At 47.5% G+C, this 22,422-nt stretch overlaps 1 protein-coding gene across 1 annotated transcript in view; it reads right to left on the bottom strand.

The window, feature by feature from the left end:
* The window catches only part of SHB (Src homology 2 domain containing adaptor protein B), a 134,073-nt gene that overhangs the window by 66,710 nt on the left and 44,941 nt on the right, over positions 1-22,422 (bottom strand). Inside the window, 1 exon segment of the mRNA XM_006863131.1 lies at positions 17,755-17,875. Coding sequence (XP_006863193.1) covers positions 17,755-17,875 — 121 coding nt within the window.

Consider the following 22,422-nt stretch of genomic DNA (forward strand, 5'->3'; position numbering starts at 1 on the left):
GCCAAAGGAGCTGAAGGGGAGAACAGAGAAGACAGGAAAGACCACCTCTTTCCCTGCCTCCCTTCCCTCCAGCCTGTGAGTTATGGAGGGCAGGACTTGGCTCAGAGCACTAGCTTATGGCTCATGCTGATGGACACAGCAAACAGCATTAGCTTTGAATGCAGAGACCCAGCACTGTACCAGATGGGTCACCTAGACGGTCTAGTTTTCAGTTTGTCTACCTTAAAAATGAGGATAGGAAGGCCTGCTGCCTCCAGGGTTGTTCTGAGGATGAAATGAGATAATGTCTAAGAAAGCACTTTGTAGTCTGTAAAAGAAATGCACATACATGACTGTAACCCCATATGAGGAACTTACAGCCAACGATCTGGAAGAAATTAGACAAAGACCAACTAATCAGATAAATACTAATTATGAGTTTCTACAAATCCACAGATTTCCTGAAACAAAGATGCTTTCCTCATAGACTCAAACTTGGGGATCCACAAAGATACTCAGAGGAAAGTGGCTACCTGGGGGTCCCTAGGGAGTCCCTTGGTGGTGCAAAAAGTTACTACACTTGATTGCTAACCGAAAGCAAGCTCTGGTTCAAGTCCACCCAGAGGAACCTTGGAAAACAAAACAAAAAACTGATCATGGAAAACCCTCTGGAGCACAGTAGTTCTACTCTGATGTTCCTGAATTGGGGCCGATTCAATGGTAACTGGTGGGGTGTGTGTGTGTGTGTGTGTCTATGTGTTTCCGACCCTGGGTCACCTAGTGGAGATAGGGGTGTTACTGAGGGATGTACAACAGCAAGAAGTCCCAGACACAAGATGACAGCCTCTGCAGGAGGCCCTGTTTGACAACAAAGAGAGTTAAGGAATCACAGGAGGTTGCCTGGGGTGGGCAGGAGTCTGGGCTAGAACTTCAGTCCTGAGCAGGCCCTCCCCCTTACTGGACCTTCCATTTCATCACCTCTAACACACGGTATGGACCAGATAAGTCCCCAGTCAAGCCGGACTCTAAAACGCTTGAAGTACAAAGGAAGACTTCCACAGAGGGTAAAGGTTTTAACCCCAAGTCAAGCTTTTCACAAAGCACCACACACAGTTCAGGTCAAAGTCAGCTAAAAACCAGCCAGTGGACTTTAGACACAGCACCAGCTCCCGCTGACTTGGGGAGTCTGCGTCAATCCCCAGCAGGAGGCTGTGAGGCCCATGGTTCCAGTAAAACAAAAGGCATCCACTTGGCTTGCAGTCCAAGAGATTAAACTCCTCTGTGAATGTTCAGGGCTAAGCCCTGGCCAGGCGGAAGGTAAGAGGGCCCCAAAGGCAGCCAGAGCTTTTCATTAGCACAAGGAACCTCAGGAATTTACAACTAATCTTGGTCCATATGAAAATGAGTTTTAAATCTAGGGGGTAAACAGGCTGAGCAGATTAATAAGCACAACCTTTCCCTTAATTTCTGGGTGTAAATAAATGGTGAAAACCTTGCCTGGTGTCCTCTGAGGCTGTCAAGTTTGCAGAGCCCCCTGGGCTGTGCTGGAGGTGGGGGTAAGCCCAGGGCAGAGGTGGGAGAGTCAGTGGCCAAAACGCCCGTCATGGGTGGGGGTGAATTTCACAATTCTGCGGTCCTCTTAGCAAAACACAGGGGCCTCTTTGGGGTCCGCCAGGTCAGCCCTCCAGCTTGCCCTTCCATGAGGTTGGGTGTGCTCCTCTGCCTCTGGGCCCAGCACCCTACCCAGCCAGCCAGTCACCAGACAAAGGCTGTTCTCACCATCTTCAACCAAGCAGACTGAAGATGCACAACAGCAAGATGTCCCCTGTGGTTGACCCCTCAGTCATACACTCCTGAGCTCCTTACCGATGCCAGTGGTGACTGGGCCCGCCAGGAGCCCTAGACTGTTCTTCCTGAGGCAGGGCCTCCAGATACTTGACAAAACCCCTACTCATCTTCACCTTGAAGGGAGGGAACAAGAATGTCTTCCATAGACTAGGGGGGACCTTACCCTTACACCTGGAAAAGCAGCCTTGTCCCCCCCTCAGCTCCTGGATTCCAGGGCAGGGCGGACAGTGTGGAGCATTAATGCTGTCCTCAGCCAAAAATCTCTGCACAGAAGCAGTTCTGAGCAAGAGAACCACAAATAAAGCCCTGGAAGTGGCCAAGGCGCTGGGCGGGAGGTGACTTATTATTCTGACCCGGCAGGGTGTGAAGCAGGAGTGCTGGTCCCTGCTTCATGCCTCTACATTTTGTTGCTGAGGAAGGCAAAAGCCGAACCTCGGGATCCATCCTATTCGACCCCATGTGTGCCCCCCAGTCCCCTCCAGGCTGTGCAGCCAGTCCTCTCTACAGCTCTGACCACCTGGACTGTCCTGGCCTTTGAAACACAACTCCCTGGACCAGAATTCCTCCCAGAAGGCCACAGCAGTTGCTTGAGCCTCTCCGCCAACCCCAGTTTTCTCACTCAAAGTGGACACAAATCATATGAACCGTCTCACTGACCCTTAAGAGGGGGGATAAGGTCACAGAGTTCCTAAATGTATACACTGTTTGAGCAGAAAATGGAATGTTAAGTGGCCCGGTTCTGATTAAAAACTGTGGGTTTCTGGGGAAAGAGGACAGATGTGCACATAAGGGCTTCAAGGGAAGGTAGTCCCCAAGCCAAGCTAGAAGGGTGGCCTGGCTTTAGAAAGGAGGGAGCACAATGGGAGCAGTGGTACAGGTGGGCAGGAGCTGAGTGTCTAAGAGATCCACCCCACCCCTTCCAAGACTAGGGTCAGGCAGAGTGGCCCTGATTTGTGTGAGGAAGGCTGCTCATGTGAGGGTGAGGGCACAGATACTCAGGGACCAGGGGTGAGGCACCAGGGGTCAGGGCAGGGTGGCAAGGACAGCACAAAGGACCCCCAATCTAGAGAGGGCAGCTGTATGAGGGTCCTCTGGTTGGGAGCCTGGAGACATAAGTGCAATTGTCAGTCCCCACCCAGACATTAGAGGCCTTGTAGGTTTAACTGTGTTTTCAAAGGAAAAAATTCAAGCCTTGAGTTGCAATGTTGAGGTGTGGCACTGTAGGGTAAGCACTGGACTGCAAGATTGGTTTGAATCGCAAGGTTGGCTTGAACAGCAAGGTCAGTTTGAAGCAAAAGGTTGGCAGTTCAAACTCACCAACTGATCCTCAGAAACCCTATACAGGGTTGCTATGAGTTGGACCGACGTGAAGGCACTTTGCAACAACACTCACAACAACAGGGCAAAATACTGAATGATGCAGATGGAAGGAATACTGTTACCAACAAGAACTGGTTACCATCCAACCATTTCAAGAGGCAGCGTATGATCAAGAATTAATGGCACTGAAAGAGTAAGTCCAAGCTGCACTGAAGGCCTTAGCGAAAAACAAGGCTCCAAGAACTGATGAAACACGAATTGAAATGTTTCAACAAACTGACGCAGCACTGGAAGCAATCACTAATCTACGCCAAGAAATAGGAAGACAGCTACTTGTCCAATATGGATTAGAAGAAATCCATTTGCGCCCATTCCAACAGAATGCAGAAATTATCAAACAGTATCGTTAATATCACGTGCAAGTAAAAATTTTCAGAAGATAATTTAAAAAAATGCTTGCAGTAATACATTGACAGGGAGTTGCCAGAAACTTAAGCTGGACTCAGAAGAGGATGTAGAATGAGCCATATCACTGCTAAAGTCAGATGGCTCTTGGCTGAAAGCAGAGAATACCAGAGAGATGTTTATTTGTGATTTTCTGACTATGCAAAGTATAGACTGTGTGTATTATAACAAACTATAGATACCATGGGAATTCTAGAACACTTAAATTTGTTCATGAGGAATCTGTACACAGACCAAGGGACAGTTGTTTAAACAGAACAAGGATGTATTATATGGGGTTTCAAATTAGAAAAGGTGTATGCCAGCATTGCATCCTTACACCATACTTATTCGATCTGTAAGTTGTTGTTAAGTGTCACAGTGTCGGTTCCAACTCATAGCAACTCTGTATAGGGTTTCTGTGGTGCGACTGGTGGGTTTGAACTGCCGACATTGTGACCAGTACTCCAGTACTACAGCGTCACACCAGAATCTTGTATGCTGAGCAAAAAATTTGAGAAACTAGACTATATGAAGAAAAACGAGACATCAGGATTGGAGAGAGGCCCATTAACAACTTTTGAAATACAGATACCATAATCTTGCAGAAAGTGAAGAGGACTTAAAACATTTATGAATGAAGATCAAAGACCACACCCTACAGTATGGATTATTGACTCACTGTAAAGAAAACAAAAATCCTCACAACTCGACCGGTAAACAACATCATGATAAGTGGAGAAAAGACTGAAGCTGTCAAGACTTGGATTAACAGTCAACACCCATGGGAGCTGTTGTAGATGTTAAGTGCCATCAACTCCTGTGTGTATAAGGAGTGGCTGGTGAGCTTAAACTGCCAACCTTGCAGTTCAAAGCGACTTTACAGTTCAGTGCATTAACCCACAGCACAATAGCAGGACTCCAACCATGGGAGTTGTTGTGAAGTGCTGTTGAGTCGATTCCGACCCACAGCGACCCTGTATAGGGTTTCCAAGGAGCAGCTGGTGAGCTTGGATCGCCGACCTTGCAGTTCAAACGGCTTTGCAGTCTGGCACATTAACCCACAGCCATGGGAGTAGTAGTCAAGAAATCAAACAATTTGTTGCATTGGGCAAATCTCCTGCAAAAACCTTTCTAAAGTGTTAAGGAGGACTAAGGTGTGCCTGATCCAAGTTTTGGTCTTTTCAGTTGCCTCATCTGCATGTGAAAGTTGGATGGTGAATAAGGAAGACTAAAGAAGAGCTGATGCATTTGAATTAAGATGTTGGAGAAAAACAATGAAAAGTACCATGGACTGTCAGAAGAACCAACAAACCTGTCTTGGAAAAAGTACAGCCTGAATGCTCCTTAGAAGTGAAGGTAATACGATTTCATCTCTAATACTTTGGACATATTATCAAGAAGGACCAGTCTCTGGAAAGGACACCGTGCTTGATAAAGTGGAGGGCTAGCAAAAGAGAAGAAAGAAGTCCTCCAACAAGATGGACGGACAATGGCTGCAACAATGGGCTCAGACGTAAAGACTACTGTGAGGATGGTGCAGGACTGGGTAGAGGGCACTATGACATGGAAGCAACCCGACAGCACTTAAAATGATAACATGGACACTAGAGGCCTGGCAGTGTGCTGACAGAGTCCCAGGCTAGTGAGCAATATGGGTGAGAGGGACATGGATCTACCATCCAGGGCAGTGGGGGAGGGCTCTGCCTGGGGAGATAATAACTTCGTATCCTAGAGCTGCTCTGACACAAATACCACAAGTGGTAACTTTAAAAACCAGAAATGTATGTTCTCACAGTTCAGGAGAAGCCTGAATTCAGGATGTGGCTCTAGGCGGTGGTCCTTCTTGTTTATATCACTTTTTATAAAGTTTATAAAGACCTGACTATCTTTGGTGTTCTTGGGTTTGTAGGTCGGAAACTCTATACAAGGTTGCTATGGGTCAGAACCGACTCGATGGCACTTAACAACAACAATGCTTGGCTTGACTTCTGGTGCAGTGCTATAGGATAAGCACTAGGTTGCAAACCACAAGATCTACAGTTCAAACCCACCAGCTGCTTCCTGGAAACCCTGTATGGGGTCGCTTATGAGTTGGAGTTGACTCAACAGCACTTAACAACAACATGCCTGATGCTGTAGGTTTAAGCACTGCACTACAAGGTTGGTTTAAACTGCAAGGTTGGGGGTTCAAACCCATCAGCCGCTCCTCAGAAACCCTATACAAGATCACTATTGAGTCAGAAACAACGTGGCCATTAACAACAACGAATGTCTGTGTTCTATTTTTTTTTTTTTTCTTTTTCTTTTTTCACACAGCCTTTATTCCAGAGTCTATGACACTATTTCTTAGGCTGTTTTTTGAGTATTAGGGTCTGAGAAATATTGAACAGACATCCTTTTTTTAAAAAAAGTTTTTATTGTGAATTGAGTGATAGCTTACATGGGAGAACATTAGTTTTATATCATCAATTCATTGCAATTATTACAATTTCCTCTGTGTACCATCATTCAAAAGTATTTGCTTCTATTCCGTTTTTTTGTTTTGTTATTGTTGTTGATTGTACACAAAAGCATTCAGGAATATATAATAATTTAAACAAGCAAAGGGCACATTCCACAAGCCTGCCTCCTGGCCACCAGCACACAGCCTTTCTCTTTCTATGAGTCTAAGAGTCCTCAGCTGCTCTATCTCACCATGTCCTCATCTCTGCCTCCATATCTGATGTCGCTGCTTCTCTGGAAAGGGTCCCATATTCCACTCATGCTCTTCTCCCTTGATTGTGCTCTATTTTTTATATCACTTGTAAGTAGTTAAGTTTAGGACACACACTCTTCTGATAAGCCTTATCAACATAACAAAACCCTATTCCCAAAGAGGATCACATCTACAAGTATGGAGGGTTAGGACTTGAACACCTACATTTATTTGGTGGATGCAGTTCCATTCATTATAGAAGATGTAACTAGTTCTTATTGTTGTTAAGTGCTGTTGAGTCGATTCCAACTCATAATGACCCTGAGGCTGTAAATCTTTACAGGAGCAGAAAGCCTCATCTTTCTCCTGCGGAGCAGCTGGTCGTTTCAAACTGCTGACCTTAAGGTTCGCAGCCCGATTTGTAACCGCTATGGTATCAGAACTCCAGTCTTTTATCTCTGGGAAGAGTGTGCTGGGCACTTGTACAACACTTCACAGAAATCAACACACTCTGACCTGGGGACACGCTTTACTAGAAAGTTCTGGAAAAATCCCACAAATGCCATATGATGACAGTTTCAGGGCAAGAGCTGTTGGCCTCTATCTGCCTTCTGTCCCCTGCCCCGCAGGGGCTCCCAGTTCTGCAAATAAATTAGGAGGCAACATACTAAGTACTCAATCAGCAATAGTACCAAGAGTGATTGTAGCAGTTAGAACAAGGGAGGATCAGCAACTGAAGCTCAGGCCCTGGGGGTGACCCTTCCTCCCAGAGCACTTGAGGCTGCCGTGTGCAGTTAGAAGGCTGAGTACTGGGAAGGAGAGTAGGGAGGTGGCATTTTATTTATTGATGCTCACACTGCCTGTTTTGGAAAAGGACCAGAGGCAGTGTACTACATTAAAACGCATGGACCAAGCCAGCTGAAAGAGAACTAAGACAGTACTATCTGGAAGAAAAAGGAAGAGCAATGAAGCTGAGGCCCCTGCCAAAGTATAGCATAAAGACACAAGGCAGAGGAATGTCCACGACTTTGTTATTATGGCTTGAACCCCTCATTCCCCCCAAAAGTGTTATAAATTCTAACCTTTTTGTCTATGGTTATAATCCCATTTGGGAATGGGCTGTCATGGTCATGTTTATGAAACAGGATTACTGTAGGTTGTATCTTGAGTCAGTCTCTTTTGAGATATGAAAAAGATGACACAAGCAAACTAGAAGACTGAACTAGGGGGAAGAGAGATCACCAGGGGCAGAAGATTCCTCTAGAGCCAACCGAGAGTGAAAAGACTTCCCTTAGAGACAGCACCCTGAATTCATACTTCTAGCCTGTTAACATGAGAAAATAAAGTTGTTTGTTAAGACCACTCTTAAGTGCTCTTCAACACTTTAAAAAGTTCTTGTGCAACAGATTTGCCTAATGCAATACGTTGTTTGATTTCTTGACTGCTGCTTCCATGAGTGTTGATGGTCGATTGGAGAAAAATGAAGTCTTTGCCAACTTCAATCTTTTATCCTTTGATAAGAATGTTGATTACTGGTCCAGTCATGAGGATTTTTGTTTTCTTTATATTGAGATGCAATCCATACTGAAGGCTATGGTCTTTGATCTTCATGAGTAAGTATTTTAAGTCCTCTTCCCTTTCAGCAAGCAAGGTTGCATCATCTGCATACTGTAGGTTGTTAATGAGTCTTCCTCCAATTCTGATGCCACATTTTTTCTTCATAGAACCCAGCTTGTTGCTCAGCATACAAGCTGAATGAGTATGGTGAAAGAATACAACCCTGGTGCACATCTTTCCTAATTTGAGACTACTTGGTGTGCCCGTATTCTGTCTGAACAACTTCGTCTTAGTACAATTAAGTACTAAGTACAGGTTAGTACTTAGTACAGGTTCTAAGTACTAAGTTACAGTAGTACTAACTTAGTACAGGTTTCTCATGAGCACAATTAAGTGTTGTGGAATACTCATACTTCACAATGTTGTTCTTAGCTTATTACAATTCACACACTCTAAAACCTCTGCACAGTCAATAAAGCACAGGTAAACATCTTTCTGGTACTCTATGTTTTCAGCCAAGCAAGATCCATCTGACGTCAGCAATGATATCCCTTGTTCCACGTCCTCTTCTGAATTCGGATCGAACCTCTGGAAATTCTCCGTCAATGTATGGTTGCAGTCATTTCTGTATTAGCAAAACTTTACTTGCATGGGATATCAAAGAGATTAGCCAATGATTTCCGCATTCTGTTGGGTCACCTCTTTTTGGAATGGGCACAAATATGGATCTCTTCCAATCAGTTGGCCAGGTAGTTGTCTTCCAAATTTCCTGACACAGATGATTGAGTGCCTCCAGTTCCACCTCATTTTGTTGAAAGATTTCAATTTGTATTCCATCAATTACTGGTACCTTGTTCTTTGCCACTGCCTTTAATGCACCTTGGACTTCTTCCTTCAGTATCATTGGCTCTTGATCATATGCTACCTCTTGAAATGGTTGAACACTGACCATTTCCTTTTGGTACAGTGACTCAGTGTATTCCTTTGATACATTAGACACTAAAGACTGAAGACCAGAAGAGTTGTGGGATGACATCAAGAACATCACACAGGAAGAAAGCAAAAGGTCATTAAGAAGACAAAAGAAAAGAAGAAAAAACCCAAAATGGATGCCAGAAGAAGCTCTGAAACTTGCTTTCAGTGTAGAGATGCTAAAGCAAATGGAAGAAATGAGGAGGTCCAAGAGCTAAACAGAAAATTTCAAAGGTCAGCTTGAGGATAAAGTCAAATATTATAATGAAACGTGCAAAGACCTGGAGTTAGAAAACCAAAAGGGAAAAAACTTGCTGAGCATTTCTCAAGCTGAGGGAACTGAAGAAAAAATTAAAGTCTTGACTTGTGTTATTGAAGGATTCTCTGAGCAAATTATTGAACAATGCAGAAAGCATCAAAAGAAGATGGAAGGAATATACCGAGTCATCACCATAGTAGCACAAGATAATTAAGACATAATTATTATTTAACAGCAATCTCCTGCCATGCCTAGTAAGAGATGTCCCTGGGGGAGGGGGGGATCAGGAATAGGGGGGCTCAACAAATTGCCTGCCAGATCTCCATGACTGAGTTTTCTCATCTGCAAAATGGAAACACTCATATCTGCTTCCTCCTAGAGCCTTAGGGAGATTTCTATGATAATCTATAAATGGTGCCCTTAAATACAGACTCCTGCCGTCTCTAAGGAGCTCTGGTAGCTTCGTGGTTACGAGTCGGGTTGCTAACCTCAAGGTCTGCAGTTCAAAACTACCAGCAGTTCTGCTGGAAAAAGATGCGGCTTTCTGCTCCCATAAAGATTTACAGCCTCGGTAACCCTAGACTCCATGGCACACCACCACCACCACCACCTCTACAAGCTGCCAGAATGCGCACCATAGTTAGAGGAGGGCACAGTGTTTTGGGCACATCACTGAATCAGGTTCTGTAGACTACTGGAGGGGCAGGGGGCTGCAAGCGGAGGGTTCCTTGCTATCTGAAGCCCAGCAGAAGCAGCACTAAGTCCTTAGACAGCAGAGCAGAAAGCCCCAAGGCCCTCCTCAGTGAGACTCCCAGGTCTGGGGGGCACCATGGAGCACTCCTGTGACCTGACTCCAAAAACCTAACACACTGTTGTTATTGTGTGCCATCAAGTCAATTCCAATTCATCACAGCCCTGAAGAGCTACCCTAAAGGGTTTCCTAGACTGGTAGTCTGTTGGATTACAAGTTGGGTGGCTAAAGGCAAGGTCAGCAGTTCAAATCTATCAGTTGTTCCTACGGAGAAAGAAAGATGAGTCTTTCTTCTCTCGTAAAGATCTACATACTTGAAAACCTATACAGGGTCGCTATGAGTTGAAACCAACTCCGCAACACATAACTAACCAAACAACCAAGTAACCAATCAATCTTTATATGTGCGCAGATCGCCAAGTCTTTCTTCCCAAAGAGCCACTGGATGGTTCAGAACCCCCAACCTTTTGGCTAGCAGCTCAGTACTTAATCAAGGTGCCACTAGGACTCTAACATGCTAACAGATGGAGCACCAGGCCAGCTGACCCAACTTCTCCAGGAACCTTCTTCCCCCACATCAGCACCCCCACAAGGCAGCTGACATGCCCACCCCCCCACACCCAGGATCCCATTTTCCCTGGCTCCTCCATCCCCCTTGCCCACTGCACCCAAATGGCTAGAATCTCTTCCTCCCACCTATGGATTGCAATCACAGCACCTTCGCAGCCACTGCCTTGCCTGTCACAGACTTCTGGCCCAGATGACTGACTACCTTTGTCACAGAACCTGTTGGCTAGCCTCTTACTGCTCTTCGCTCCGATGCTGCCTTCACACCCAGGTAGGTTCAGCTTCCTAACTATGTCCACTCCTGCTTGGGACAGCGGTGTTTCCCTACTGCCATCACTCTGCTCAGCACAACAGGAACTTTGCTGCAGAGAGTCTGAGTTTCCCTGAGCCTATTTCTGCAGTTATCTGCAGCAGTTTCTGTTCCTGCGGATCTCTGAGTTCTTGCTGGGATTCTGAAATGCAAGGTTGGGGTAGGGAGCCAGGAGAAAGCTCCTCTCTAGTTTCCAGCAACTATGGCAGGGAATCTGCTGCTTGTACAGAAAGGGAAGGGCTCAGGGGCTGCATTCCTGCGGTGAGAAGTATCAAGGAAGAGAATAAAGCAGAAGAGGGGAAGAGGGAGTGTACGGACAGGTTGAAGGCCACTTTGTGTCAAAGCTTCCAATGTGGCCTGGCTTGAACCACCATCTCCACGTGGCCCCATGCTGCTCTTCAGGGGGGGTCACACAGCTCCTCCTTTGTGTTCTCCCAAGAGTAGAGCCTGTCTCCAATGTCACTGGGTGCTTGTCAGGGAGAACCTGCATGCAGGGGCTGTTGTGTCACACAGGAAGTGTGCCCTTGGTGACTGTCAGCCTCCCTGAAAACCCGGTGGAGCTCAGGGCCAAGGGCCAAAGGGGAGAGAGAATGGGCAGTGACTACTGAGTGGGTACACTGGTCCCCAGGGAAATGGAGGCTTCATGGGCCCCACCCCATCTAACCTCCTGGGCCTGTGCTCAGCAGGTGAGCTCCGTGGGACGGGCGGGGTGTATATTGCTTCCCAATAACTGGAGAGTCATCAGGTGACTAATACAAAATCTATTTACACATGATTATCTCCTTCCGGTCTAGAGGCTAAGTCATTCTGGTAAATGGTAGACTGGCCAGGAAAATCTGCATAGCCTATGACCAAGCCTTCTTGTCTATCCGTCAGGTGGGAGAATGAAGGACAGGTTTCAAAAGAAGGCTCAGGAGCCTTAGGTGAGAAGCCAGGAGACCTGCTGAGTGGCCTACAGCTGTGTCACCTTGGGCAGCTCATGTCTGTCTCTTAAGGGCAGTTCCATCCTGACGCTTCCCACCTGGGGGAGAGCTGGGTCCTCTGGGACAGGCTGTAGGTGGAGGGTAAACTCAGGAGGAGCCTGGGGTCTACAGAGGTCCAGAGGCAGCAGGGCCACAGGGGAGAGCTGAGCTGCACAGAGCAGGACAGGCGAAGAAAGGAGGCCAGGGCCTGGATAGGCAGGGCAGAGTCCATGGGCACTGTGGAGCCAGGGCTGGGAAGGGCCACTCAGGGGCCCAGATGGTAAGGACCTTTGTTCTCTCAGGGACAGAGTTCTGCCTTGAACCAGGGGCAAGGGTGACAGGGACTAGGACAGGAAGGTGAAATTTTCAGGTAGGACGGCCAGAGATGGGTTTATGACACCCAGGCTAGACAGCCCTCTCTGAGAAACACCTGCTCTTTTCCAGGTAGCTGCCCTCACAGGGAACTCTGGAGAGCTGAGCCTCACAGCCCTGGGCTGCATGCAGCACACAGTCCTGGGAGGGGCCCAGTCAGTTCTTCCTCACAACCCAGCAGCATTCCAAGGTAAGACTTGGGCTGGTGCCATGTGGAGGTGCCCGACGCAGCTCCTACCAGTACTACCACCCACTCCATTTGGACACAGACCGGAAGCCTTCATCCCACCTCTGAGACCGGGGATTCTGACCTGCTCACCACTGAGCTCCCTTGATGTTCTCAGATGACAGAGATTACAACCCGGCCAGGGCTCTGACATCCTATTGGTCTGGCAAGAGTGCCAGCCACCCCTGGGTGGCAGGGGTCCCAACAGGGACTGGCTAGAGAATTCAACAGCACAGAATAGCACGTGAAGGACCACACAGGCCCTGTGCTCCACCCAACAATCTCACACACATGTGTGGAGCTCATCCTTCCAGGTGAGACAGGCAACAATGCTGTGTGCTCACTCTGATAAGCATCCTGACCCACTCAGCACCCACATCTACTCTTCTCACGGTGACAGCCTGTCCCCTAAGTCTGGGACCTTAGGCCAACAGGTCAAAACTCAATGAAGAAGGGAAAGAAGAAGAGTAGTTCTGGCTCAATAGGAAGTGTGGCCTGGTGTGGGCAAACTCACAGAAACAGAGGCCTGATGGGCAGAGGGTACAGGAAAGGCCAAGTCAGAATCTGAACTGGGAAGTGGATTAAGGACGATGCAAAGGGGAAACATCACTGAACAATGAGCACAAGCCAGGCTGGTGCTGAGAAAGGCAGTCGCCAGCCGGACAAACCCCCTTGTATTCACCTGTTGTCAGGTGCTCCCCGGTGGGGCTGGACCTGGCTGACTAATGATGCTGTGCTCAAAAGACAGGGCGCAGTGACTCTCGGCAGGTCTCCCAGATGGCTTGAGCCAGCCAGTCATCTGAGCTTAATACTCTTCATGTTATCTCCCAGTGTCTATCTCTGCTTGGAAACTTCTAGTGATGGGCAGCTTGCTGCCTCACAAGGCAGTTTCATGTTAATTAGTGGGCTACAGAAACAATCTCAAAAGGATGACGACTCTTTTTGAGCCTTGGTTTCCTATTCCGTAAAATGGGAGGCTTGGATTGGATCACTAATTTTCCAATTGGTTTCCAGAGTTCTAGAATTTTACAGAAATATCTCTGGAGCTGATGCTGGGACAAGAGAGGCAGCAGGGTATTTGGCTCTGAGGGTCTATGATGAACTAAGCCTCCTTCTTGGAGTCAGAATATATTCTTTCAGGAAACATAAAGGAAGAGTCTGTGGGAAGGGAAAATTGAGGCAGAATGAGAGGCGCCCCTGGGAAAAACAGGCATACTTCTCTTCTTCTCTATTCCAACCACAGTTCATTGTTCACAAAAAAATCTCTGGCAAAAGCTCCCCATGCAACTGCAGCATGAAGCAGAGGGATGCAGAGGACAGAACTTGCTCACTGATCCAGCCCAAACTGGTTGTGTATGAGGAACCCACAGGGCACTGGAGCTAGACAGGCTCTGGGGAGACCGCTCTGTGTAGCAGTTAATACCAGGCCTTGGAAGTTATCCTCACAACTGACTTATTAGCTGGCCCACCTTGGATGGCTTACTAAACCTCTCTGTGCTCAGATTCCTCATGGGGAAAACGGAGGACAGAGAGTCCCCAACTGACGATGTATTTGAGTTATGATGAACTGCACTTATGACCAACTGACCATACTTTGTTTGTTTGGGACTTTCATAAAGTGCGTATGTATAACTGGAGAAGTATGAAGCACCAGTGTTGAAGCTGTAAGTTTTTGTGTGGTGTTTCAAACCCCCAAAGACACATAATGATTGAATTTATAAAGATACTGATAACAACAGGCAATAGTAACAAAAACTGAAAGGGGAAAAAAAGGTTGTCTGACATGTCAGAACAGACTGTGATACTACAGTCAGAATGGGAGTCCCGTTGTAAGTTGAGGGTAACTTGTATACACCCTTTAAAATGGGTGATTTTTGAGGGTCCTATAAGGAGCTCTGGAAGCGTAGTGGTTATGAATCGGGCTGCGAACCTTAAGGTCAGCGGTTCGAAACTACCAGCCGCTCTGCGGGAGAAAGATGAGGCTTTCTACTCCCGTAAAGATTTACACCCTTGGAAACCCTGTACAGGGTCACTATGGGTCGGAACCGACTTGACAGCACTTAACAACAACAACAACGTAAGAATTCATGGAGTCCTGATGTAGTGCTGTAGGATAAGCACTTGACCGCAAGTTGGTTTGAACCACAGGTCGGCAGTTCAAATTCATCAGCTGTTCCTCAGAAACTGTACACAGGGTCGCTATGGGTCAGAACCGTGCCTCACCAGCACTCAACAACAACCACCTGAGAATTCACACTGCTGTGGTAAGTAAGTGCTGGAGGACTCCACAGCTGCAGTCACTCTTGATGTTGCTACTGACTCTGATTCCAAAAACGGGTAAACAGAGGACTGGAACGAGCTACCCCAGATCTAAAGGCCAGTTAACAGCAGAAAGCAGCCAAAGTACAACTGCCTGCCTACTCTAAGGCCACTGCTTCACAGGGAGAAACTGAGGCCCATAGGTCACCCACGTGGCAAATGGCCAGCCCAGGTCTGCTAGACTGTAGCTGGCACTCCTTCCACCCAAGTGCACTGACTGCTCAGGGTCATGCTTCTTGTGCCAAAGAACACCTCCTGCCACTCCAGTCATGCCCCTTCACCCCCTGCCCCATGGCCTCTCGTCCCCCACACTCTTCCTCCTCACCCCAGTGTTCTGCCTGCAACATTATACAATCACGGCTCACCCTAGACCACCCACAATCAATCACGGCGGGGATGGGACACAAAGAATTCTGACATGAAGGAGAGCTGTAGCCAGGAAACATCTCATTCAACCACCCACAAATGAGTCCTGGAGGTGCAGTGTGTAAGCACTGAGCAGTCAGCCAAAAAGTCAGTGGTTCAAAGCCATCAGAACCTCTGAGGGAGACAAATCTGGTAGGTCATCTGCTTCCATACAGATTCACAGCTTTGGAAGCCCTATGGGGAGCTCTGCTCTGTCCTGTAGAGTTGGAACAGACTCAGCAGCAATGGGTCTGTGTTGGTTATCCTTGAGTAAGTTTGGGCACAGCTCCCATAAGAAGAAAACCAAAGACAGCAAATACATGGGTGCTTCTTTGGTGACAGAATGCCATTGGTTGTAACAGGTGATTAACTCAAACTGCCCTGCTTTGGACATGGACCCTATAAAGTATGTCCTGTAAAAAGGTCAAAATCCCTCAGGGCAAGTGGACCCAACAAAAAAACCCACTCAACTCTGGGTCCATGGTAGCACTTCAGTGAGACTTTCCAAAGATTCCAGGAATCTATCAGCAGACCCTCCGTGGGGTCCTGCTGATACCTCCCTGTCCCCCTAAATGATCATCCTGTCTGCAGCTCAGAAACATTTCAGCAGGAACTCCATCTAGCCCTCTGCATTGATGCTGTGCAGACTCCAGACCTTCTTCCTGTGTATCTGCTCAGCTTCCTTCACCTGTACAACGGACTCTGTGAAGCTTAATGGGCACTCACGTTCAAGTGCCCAGCACAAGCCTCCAGTCTGGGCTCCTGCTGTTCCTGTATCCCAGATACCCTTACATCAAACACAGGATCTTTAAAACCCAAACGCTTCCCTGATGAGTACAGGCCACTCTGGGCATCCTGTCACCAATTCCTTGGGCAAGTCCCTCCTCTTCCCTTGGTTTCCTCATCTGTAAGATCGCTTGCTGCCCTGACAATCTGAATGTACCAAAATGTCCTAGGAATATTCCTGTACCTGCCCTTTTTCTATGCCCCGGGTTAACATGTGCTGAATGCCTGACTAGCCTGGAGCTGCAGGTAGGTGTGGAGAGGTAGGCTTGGGCCTAGCACAGCACTCAATCCAGCCCCAAGGGCAGAGGATGAGAGGAGGGGGCAGGAATTGGGGGAGACTGTAGTGCCTGAGAGCTCATCTGTGGGAAAGAGCCCGCACAGCAGACATATTCCTGGTGCAGAGCAGGCTGGTCCTGTCTAGCACCCCAGCTCCAAGCAATGGCCAACTCTCTGCCTCCTGCTGCCCACAAGGCTGAGGAAGCTAAAAGTGAGCACCCGGGGCAGCCCTCCAGAAATCTGGCCTCAGCCGCTCTGGGCAAACACTCTCTGCTCTTGGCCCTTTACAAAGTGGCCACCAAACTGCTTTCCAGGAACAGTAGTAGGTACACCACGAAGGCACTCGTCTAGAGGCAGAACCTAGATTTCCACCTAGATGCTTAAAAAAACAAAAACAAAAACCTACCACCACCAAGGGGCTATGGAAAGAGATACTTGCAACCTGAAAGGTTTTAGAATAACAGGCAGCTCTAAACCCCTTTCTGGCACTTTTGGGCATCCTGTAGTGTGGTGTGCCTTTGCTCAGGTCTCTGGCCTGTGTGGGGTCAGAGGGTGACAACCAATACTCTGCTGTCCCTAGACTGTCCTCCCAAGCCAGGAGCACCCATGTTCTCCCGCACCCTGCCACATCCTGGGTCTGCCCAAGAACAGCACTGCCAGGTAACTACTCACTCTCTACAAATGCCTGAAAAATGATCCTGGAGTAGACAGGGCCCAGGAAGCTGCATGTCTCCTGAGCCTGCACATTGTTTTGACAGGGTTTGATCATCAAGGCCAAGAGGAAAACTAACACAAGGTAACAGTCTGTGTATTTCCTGTACACCTGCACATTTCTGTACGCTTCTTTCAACTCTCAAATACGTCTGGGGACTTGGCCAGAAATAGTTTTGTACTCACTAATAATCTGGTCTAAGGAGCTCTGGTAGCATAGTGGTTACAAATCGGGCTGCTAACCTCAAGGTTGGCAGTTCAAAACTACCAGCGGTTCCACTGGAGAAAGATGAGGCATTCTGCTCCCATAAAGATTTACAGCCTGGGAAACCCTGTGTAGGGTCACTATGAGTCAGAACCGACTCCACGGTACACAACATCAACAATAATCTGGTCTGCTCTCTTCTACAGCCAATGAAAGCCAAGTGACCCAGCCTGCTTCCCTTTTTGCCCTGGCTACTAGGAAGCTCTGGTAGCATAATGGTTACGAATCAGGCTGCGAACCGCAAGGTCAACAGTTCGAAATTACACTACCAGCTGCTCCGCGGGAGAAAGATGAGGCTTTCTGCTCCCGTAAAGATTTACAGCCTCGGAAACCCTGTTCAGGGTCGCTATGGGTCGGAACTGACTCGACGGCACTTAACAACAACAACTAGGAAGCTCCAAACTAAGTTTTATGTCTCAAATGCTGTATCTTTTTTCAGCCAGGCAGTCTTGATACAATGTTTCCCTCTTCTCCCCATTGACTTCTTTGCCTCTATTTGGTACCTTTGTGTCTAGACATTCACTGTGCCTTTTGGGTTTCTTCCCATGCAGGTGAGACATGAACAGATAGATAAACGGTGATGAAGATTTAATACCACACTTGTACCCAGCCATCACTTTGACAGCACACACCTCTCGCCATTACTATGGGCTGGCTAGGCTTGCACCTCACTCCCTCTGTGCCTCCCTGTTGAGTACCAATTCTCTGTGCCAAGGACTCCACTTACCTGTCATGATCCTCTGGGCTTCGTAGGGCTCCATGTAGCCAGCACTCTCTCCCTTTCCTGCTTTATTCTTGAGATCATTCTTGGCATCAAAGGGATCTGAGTAGTCATCAGCGATCGTCACCTGAAGGGAGGAGGATGGGGTGTTAGCTCATCTTGGTTTGTCTGTTTCACTTCTGTTCACAGCCATGCTGAACACCAACAGGAGCTAGGTGAGCATGTGATTGGGGTGGAGTGGGGCCACTGCAGGGGCAGACAGTATCATGGACCCACATAAGGGCATGTGGGTAGAGGTAACAACTATCTCTGGAGCACAGAGGCAAGAGCGTGGGGTTGTGTTCTGGGAATGTGACTGACTCAGCTTAATGGAATGGAAATCAGGATGAAGTTGGAAACAAGTGCACAGAAAGCCTGGAAGGAAATGCTGACATGCTCCGGTGCTGGCTGAGGCACAAAAGAGCTCGTCTTGAGATAATTGTGCTCAGCTTTCCATTTCCCCCAGATCTGGAACACAACCACGCCTTGGGTAATCAGGCAACAATTTGGTGAGATCAATGCCCCATAATGAGGACTGTGGCCTCAGCCAGGGCTCATGAAAACACAAAAGCAGCTCAGCATGGACAGGGGACTGCCAGACCAGAAAGAACCTTGGAAGCAACACATCTGAAGACTCTTCTACAACACAAGAGGAAACTAAGGCCCTGAGGGGGTGGGGGCAGAGGCAGAATCCAGACTGTCAGCCAGAACCCATCCCCCTGGAGAGAATTCCCATACAATAAAGAGAAACTTGGGGAGGTGAGTCTGAAGAAAACCTGAGAATCTGGGTTCTAGGATACTGGAGACAAAGTTCTACATTTTTTCCTTGAGAAGAGAAGTTCTTCTCAGTTGGAGGCTAAAGTAAATGTAAAATTTCTTCCATTTCTTGCTTCCTAGGGGTCCTGGTGTGGCGCCGTAGCATAAGCACTGGACTGCTAACCAAAAGGTCAGCGGTTCAACCCCACCAGTCACTCTTCAGAAACTCTATTCGAGGTTGCTTTGAGTGGGAACCAACTCGACAGCACTTAACAATAACAACAGCCTTTATTAGAAGTCCCTGCACCATCAAATGACTAATGCAGCTGGCTGATTAACCTAAAGATTGGAGGTCCGGGTCTAACCACAGACAACTCAGAAGAAAGCTCTGGAAAGTTAATTCCAGAAAAATAGTCATGAAGAACACTTAGGATTATAGTTCTACACATACGACTGTCACCACGAATCAGAGTTGGTGGCAACTTTTATTGGGATGCATTTACCAGAGGGGGAAAGACATGAACCTACCAACCCCATTCCCCATAATGTACCCTAGACTCCATCACAAACATCCTGTGTGATCTCCTTTAAGTTATTTGCCCTCTCTGATCACATAACTAGCCTCCCATCTGTCTCTCTGGAAGGAGGTAGGTTAGCATTTCTTTCAACCCTGCAGGTTACTTGAGTTGTTATTTAAATAGTAGGTTTAATTAGAAACCACAGGAGTCTCCTTCCCTGCTTTGTTCTTGAGGTCATTCTTGGCATCAAAGGAATCCCAAGAAGTCCTGGGCTCCAGGAATGTAAGGCACTGAGGGGCCAGTCCACCCCAGGGACGGGAAACCCTCCTTTGTCTGCCTGGTAATAGAAACTTGCGGCAGCAGCCCTGGCAGAGTGCACACATGACCTCGGCGACAGCCTGCCTCCAGCTGCCAGAACGTGATGCCCGCAGAGGGACAGCAGGCTGCCCGCAACTCAGCCACTGACACGTGGCCAGGGGCCAAGAGAGGCCTGGCACACAGTGGTCACTGCTCCCAAACTAGAGCAGACTTATCAGTGAAGACCATGCCTCAACACTCACCACGTGAACCAATGAAGCCTCGGCTGAGGGACAGGCTCCAAGTCCCAACGGAGGCAGCTTCCAGATGCTGACATTGTAATCCTGGCCTTTCTTGAGACTTGCTCAGCTCAAATGACACCAGGCGGAGGGAAGAAGAGGGTGGGGGAAGCTGGGCCTGGCACTGTCTTTCATTTGATATTTCTACTCTACCATTTGCAGAACACATTAGGGAGAAAATTATACATGTGAACCACTGTCAAACAGTACAGCTCTGCCACCGCTGATCTAATGGAAGGTCTGGGGCTTAGGGGCTTCGAGTTCAGGGAGCCAGAAGTCAGAACGGGGAAAATGATGAACCTGCTGTTGATGGCATGTAATCTGCTTGTCCCAGCCTTCATCTCTGTCTCTTTTCAACATGAACACCTTCAATCTATTCTGTGACAAGGAAAGGAACAAATATTTTCCCAAGAAAAAATAGTCATTTTCAGGAATTAGCTGGGGAGAGCAGAGTACGAGAGAGGAGCCAGGCTATAGTCTCCCTAATCAAGGTACCAGCCCCTCTCTGATGCACTCTGTAGTTTGCAAACATGGAGGCCTGCAGGATATAAACCAAATCTTTGTTCACCCTGGGACGGTAGCTCAGGGAGGCCTGCGATTTAGCAGGCACTATCTATATTTTCTAATTAAAATGAGATCTGAGGCCTGGCTGTCATGGGGGCCCCCAGCTGCAGTCCCTGCTTACTTCCGTTTCAATAAGAATTTACAAATCCTAAAACCAGGGAAAGCCCTTGGTCTCTGCTGACATATGGTTCCAGTTATACCTGCTGACAGTGGAAAATCCTTCCGTTTAAAAAAAAAAGTTTCGAATTCTGTTCATTTAAGGAGAAATAAGAAGGTTCCTAAAATGTATATTTAATCAATTTGATTTTGAACTTCAAAGTGAGGTGGGTGGAGGGGGACCGAATGGGAAGTTTAAACAACCTGAAACTCAGCAAACACTACACCCAACTGTCTGGGAGTAAAAATTTAACCAGGCTGTAGGTGCGCCAAGTGGATAGTCAGCCAGATGTCACAGGCACCAACCTCAGGACTGCTGTCAGGATGGTCGGTCGGTCAGAAAGTTCCTGAAGGTGGCTGCTCTTCAGCGTTAAAAGAAAGGGAATGTATTTCCCCAGTGTGTGTATGAACCCTGCTGGGATCATTTCTGTTATGCTTTAAAATGCACCAGTTAGGGGACAAGACCCTGAAATCTAACTGTACAATTCTACCAAAAGGGAGTTGGCCTGGACTTGTCTGCAGGTCAGACCACCCGGGCTGGCAACAAGCTTTTCTTTGAATTTATCTTAGATTTGCTGGGACGAGACAGTCCATCCGGCTCCTCACAAGGCTTGTTCACCGTCACACAGGGCATGTCTGGAGCAGTAGCAAAAACATGCGGGTTATGAGAGGGTGGCCCCCTAGCCAGAGGGTCCCATCTTTTACATTCACAGCTCCTGGGCTAGGCCCCCTTGGCCTATCTCTGGAAAAGGGGCAGGGTTGTGGCAAAACTCCAGGTGAGACCTTTTCTTGTTTTTTTTTTTTTTTTAATCCAACAAAACTAGAGATCCCAGGTCAACCCAAAGCCCCAACAGACTTTCACAAGTTCACTGAGCAAAGCTGGGGGTCCTTGGGAGACCATTTCAACCCACCTTGTCTCATACACGGGTCACCATAGGTCTAGGGCTTCGTCCGCAGGTGCCCAGCTATCAGCAACTGGGCTTCTGAGGTCACTTCTCACCCTCTAGCTCCTAAGCTGGAGTTCTAGAGTTCCACTGTACTGACCGGTCTGACAGAGGCTCTTGGAGCTAGTGGCAGACACAGTTGGTGATCCATGCCTCCCTTCTGTTCACATATACTGGCAGAGGGAATCAGTCCTTTCCTGCAGTCTGAGGTCCAGGTGCTTTTCACTTGTGGCACTGCAGGATCAGTACTAGACTGTGAACCATGAGGTCGGCAGTTAAAACCCACCAGTTGCTCCTCGGAAATCCTATACAGGGTCGCTATGAGTCTGAACTGATTTGATGGCACTTAATAACAACACTAACAATTCACTTCCAAAGGAAATGCTAGAGGAATGATGGGTGTCCACTCAGCCACACTTGCGTATGAACAGTGAGCATTTTAGTTACTCAGTGTGGATGAATGGCTCCTCTCTTACGATCTTGGGGGAAATGTAAACTGGTAGAGTGCCACTGTGGATGGTAACTTTGGGGTGAATCCATTAAAATCTAAAAATACACATAATTTACTTTGGACATGTTATCAGGAGGGACCAATCCCTGGAGAAGGACATCATGCTTGGCAGAGGGTCAGCAAGATGGACTGATACCATGGCTGCAACAATGACCTCACACAGCAGCAAGTGTGAGGATGACACGAGACCAGGCTACGTTTCATTTCATTCTGCCGTACTCAGGGTCACTCACTATGAGTCAGAACTGACTTGGCAAAACAACAACAATAATTTTACTTCATAGCAAATGTGTATTAAGAAGACATGGCCAAGGATGCTCACTGAAGCAAGAAATAAGGAAATGCTGCAAGCAACTGCTGTATCCAACAATAGAGGACTTGCCAAATAAACGATACCACTTCCATACTATAGAAGAGTATGCAGCAGATTTACAAAATACAAACAAAACAGTTGCTCTAAATATGCTCACATTGTTCTCCATGACGAAAGCAACATGCTACCCATTTACAAAACACAAAAAACAGATACCCATGTCAATAAAGAAAAGGTCTGAGAATACAGCTACCCCAAACTGACACCTTCTCTGGGG

This window comes from Chrysochloris asiatica, unplaced genomic scaffold (genome assembly GCF_000296735.1).
Source record: "Chrysochloris asiatica unplaced genomic scaffold, ChrAsi1.0 scaffold00053, whole genome shotgun sequence".
Lineage (NCBI taxonomy): Eukaryota > Metazoa > Chordata > Mammalia > Afrosoricida > Chrysochloridae > Chrysochloris > Chrysochloris asiatica.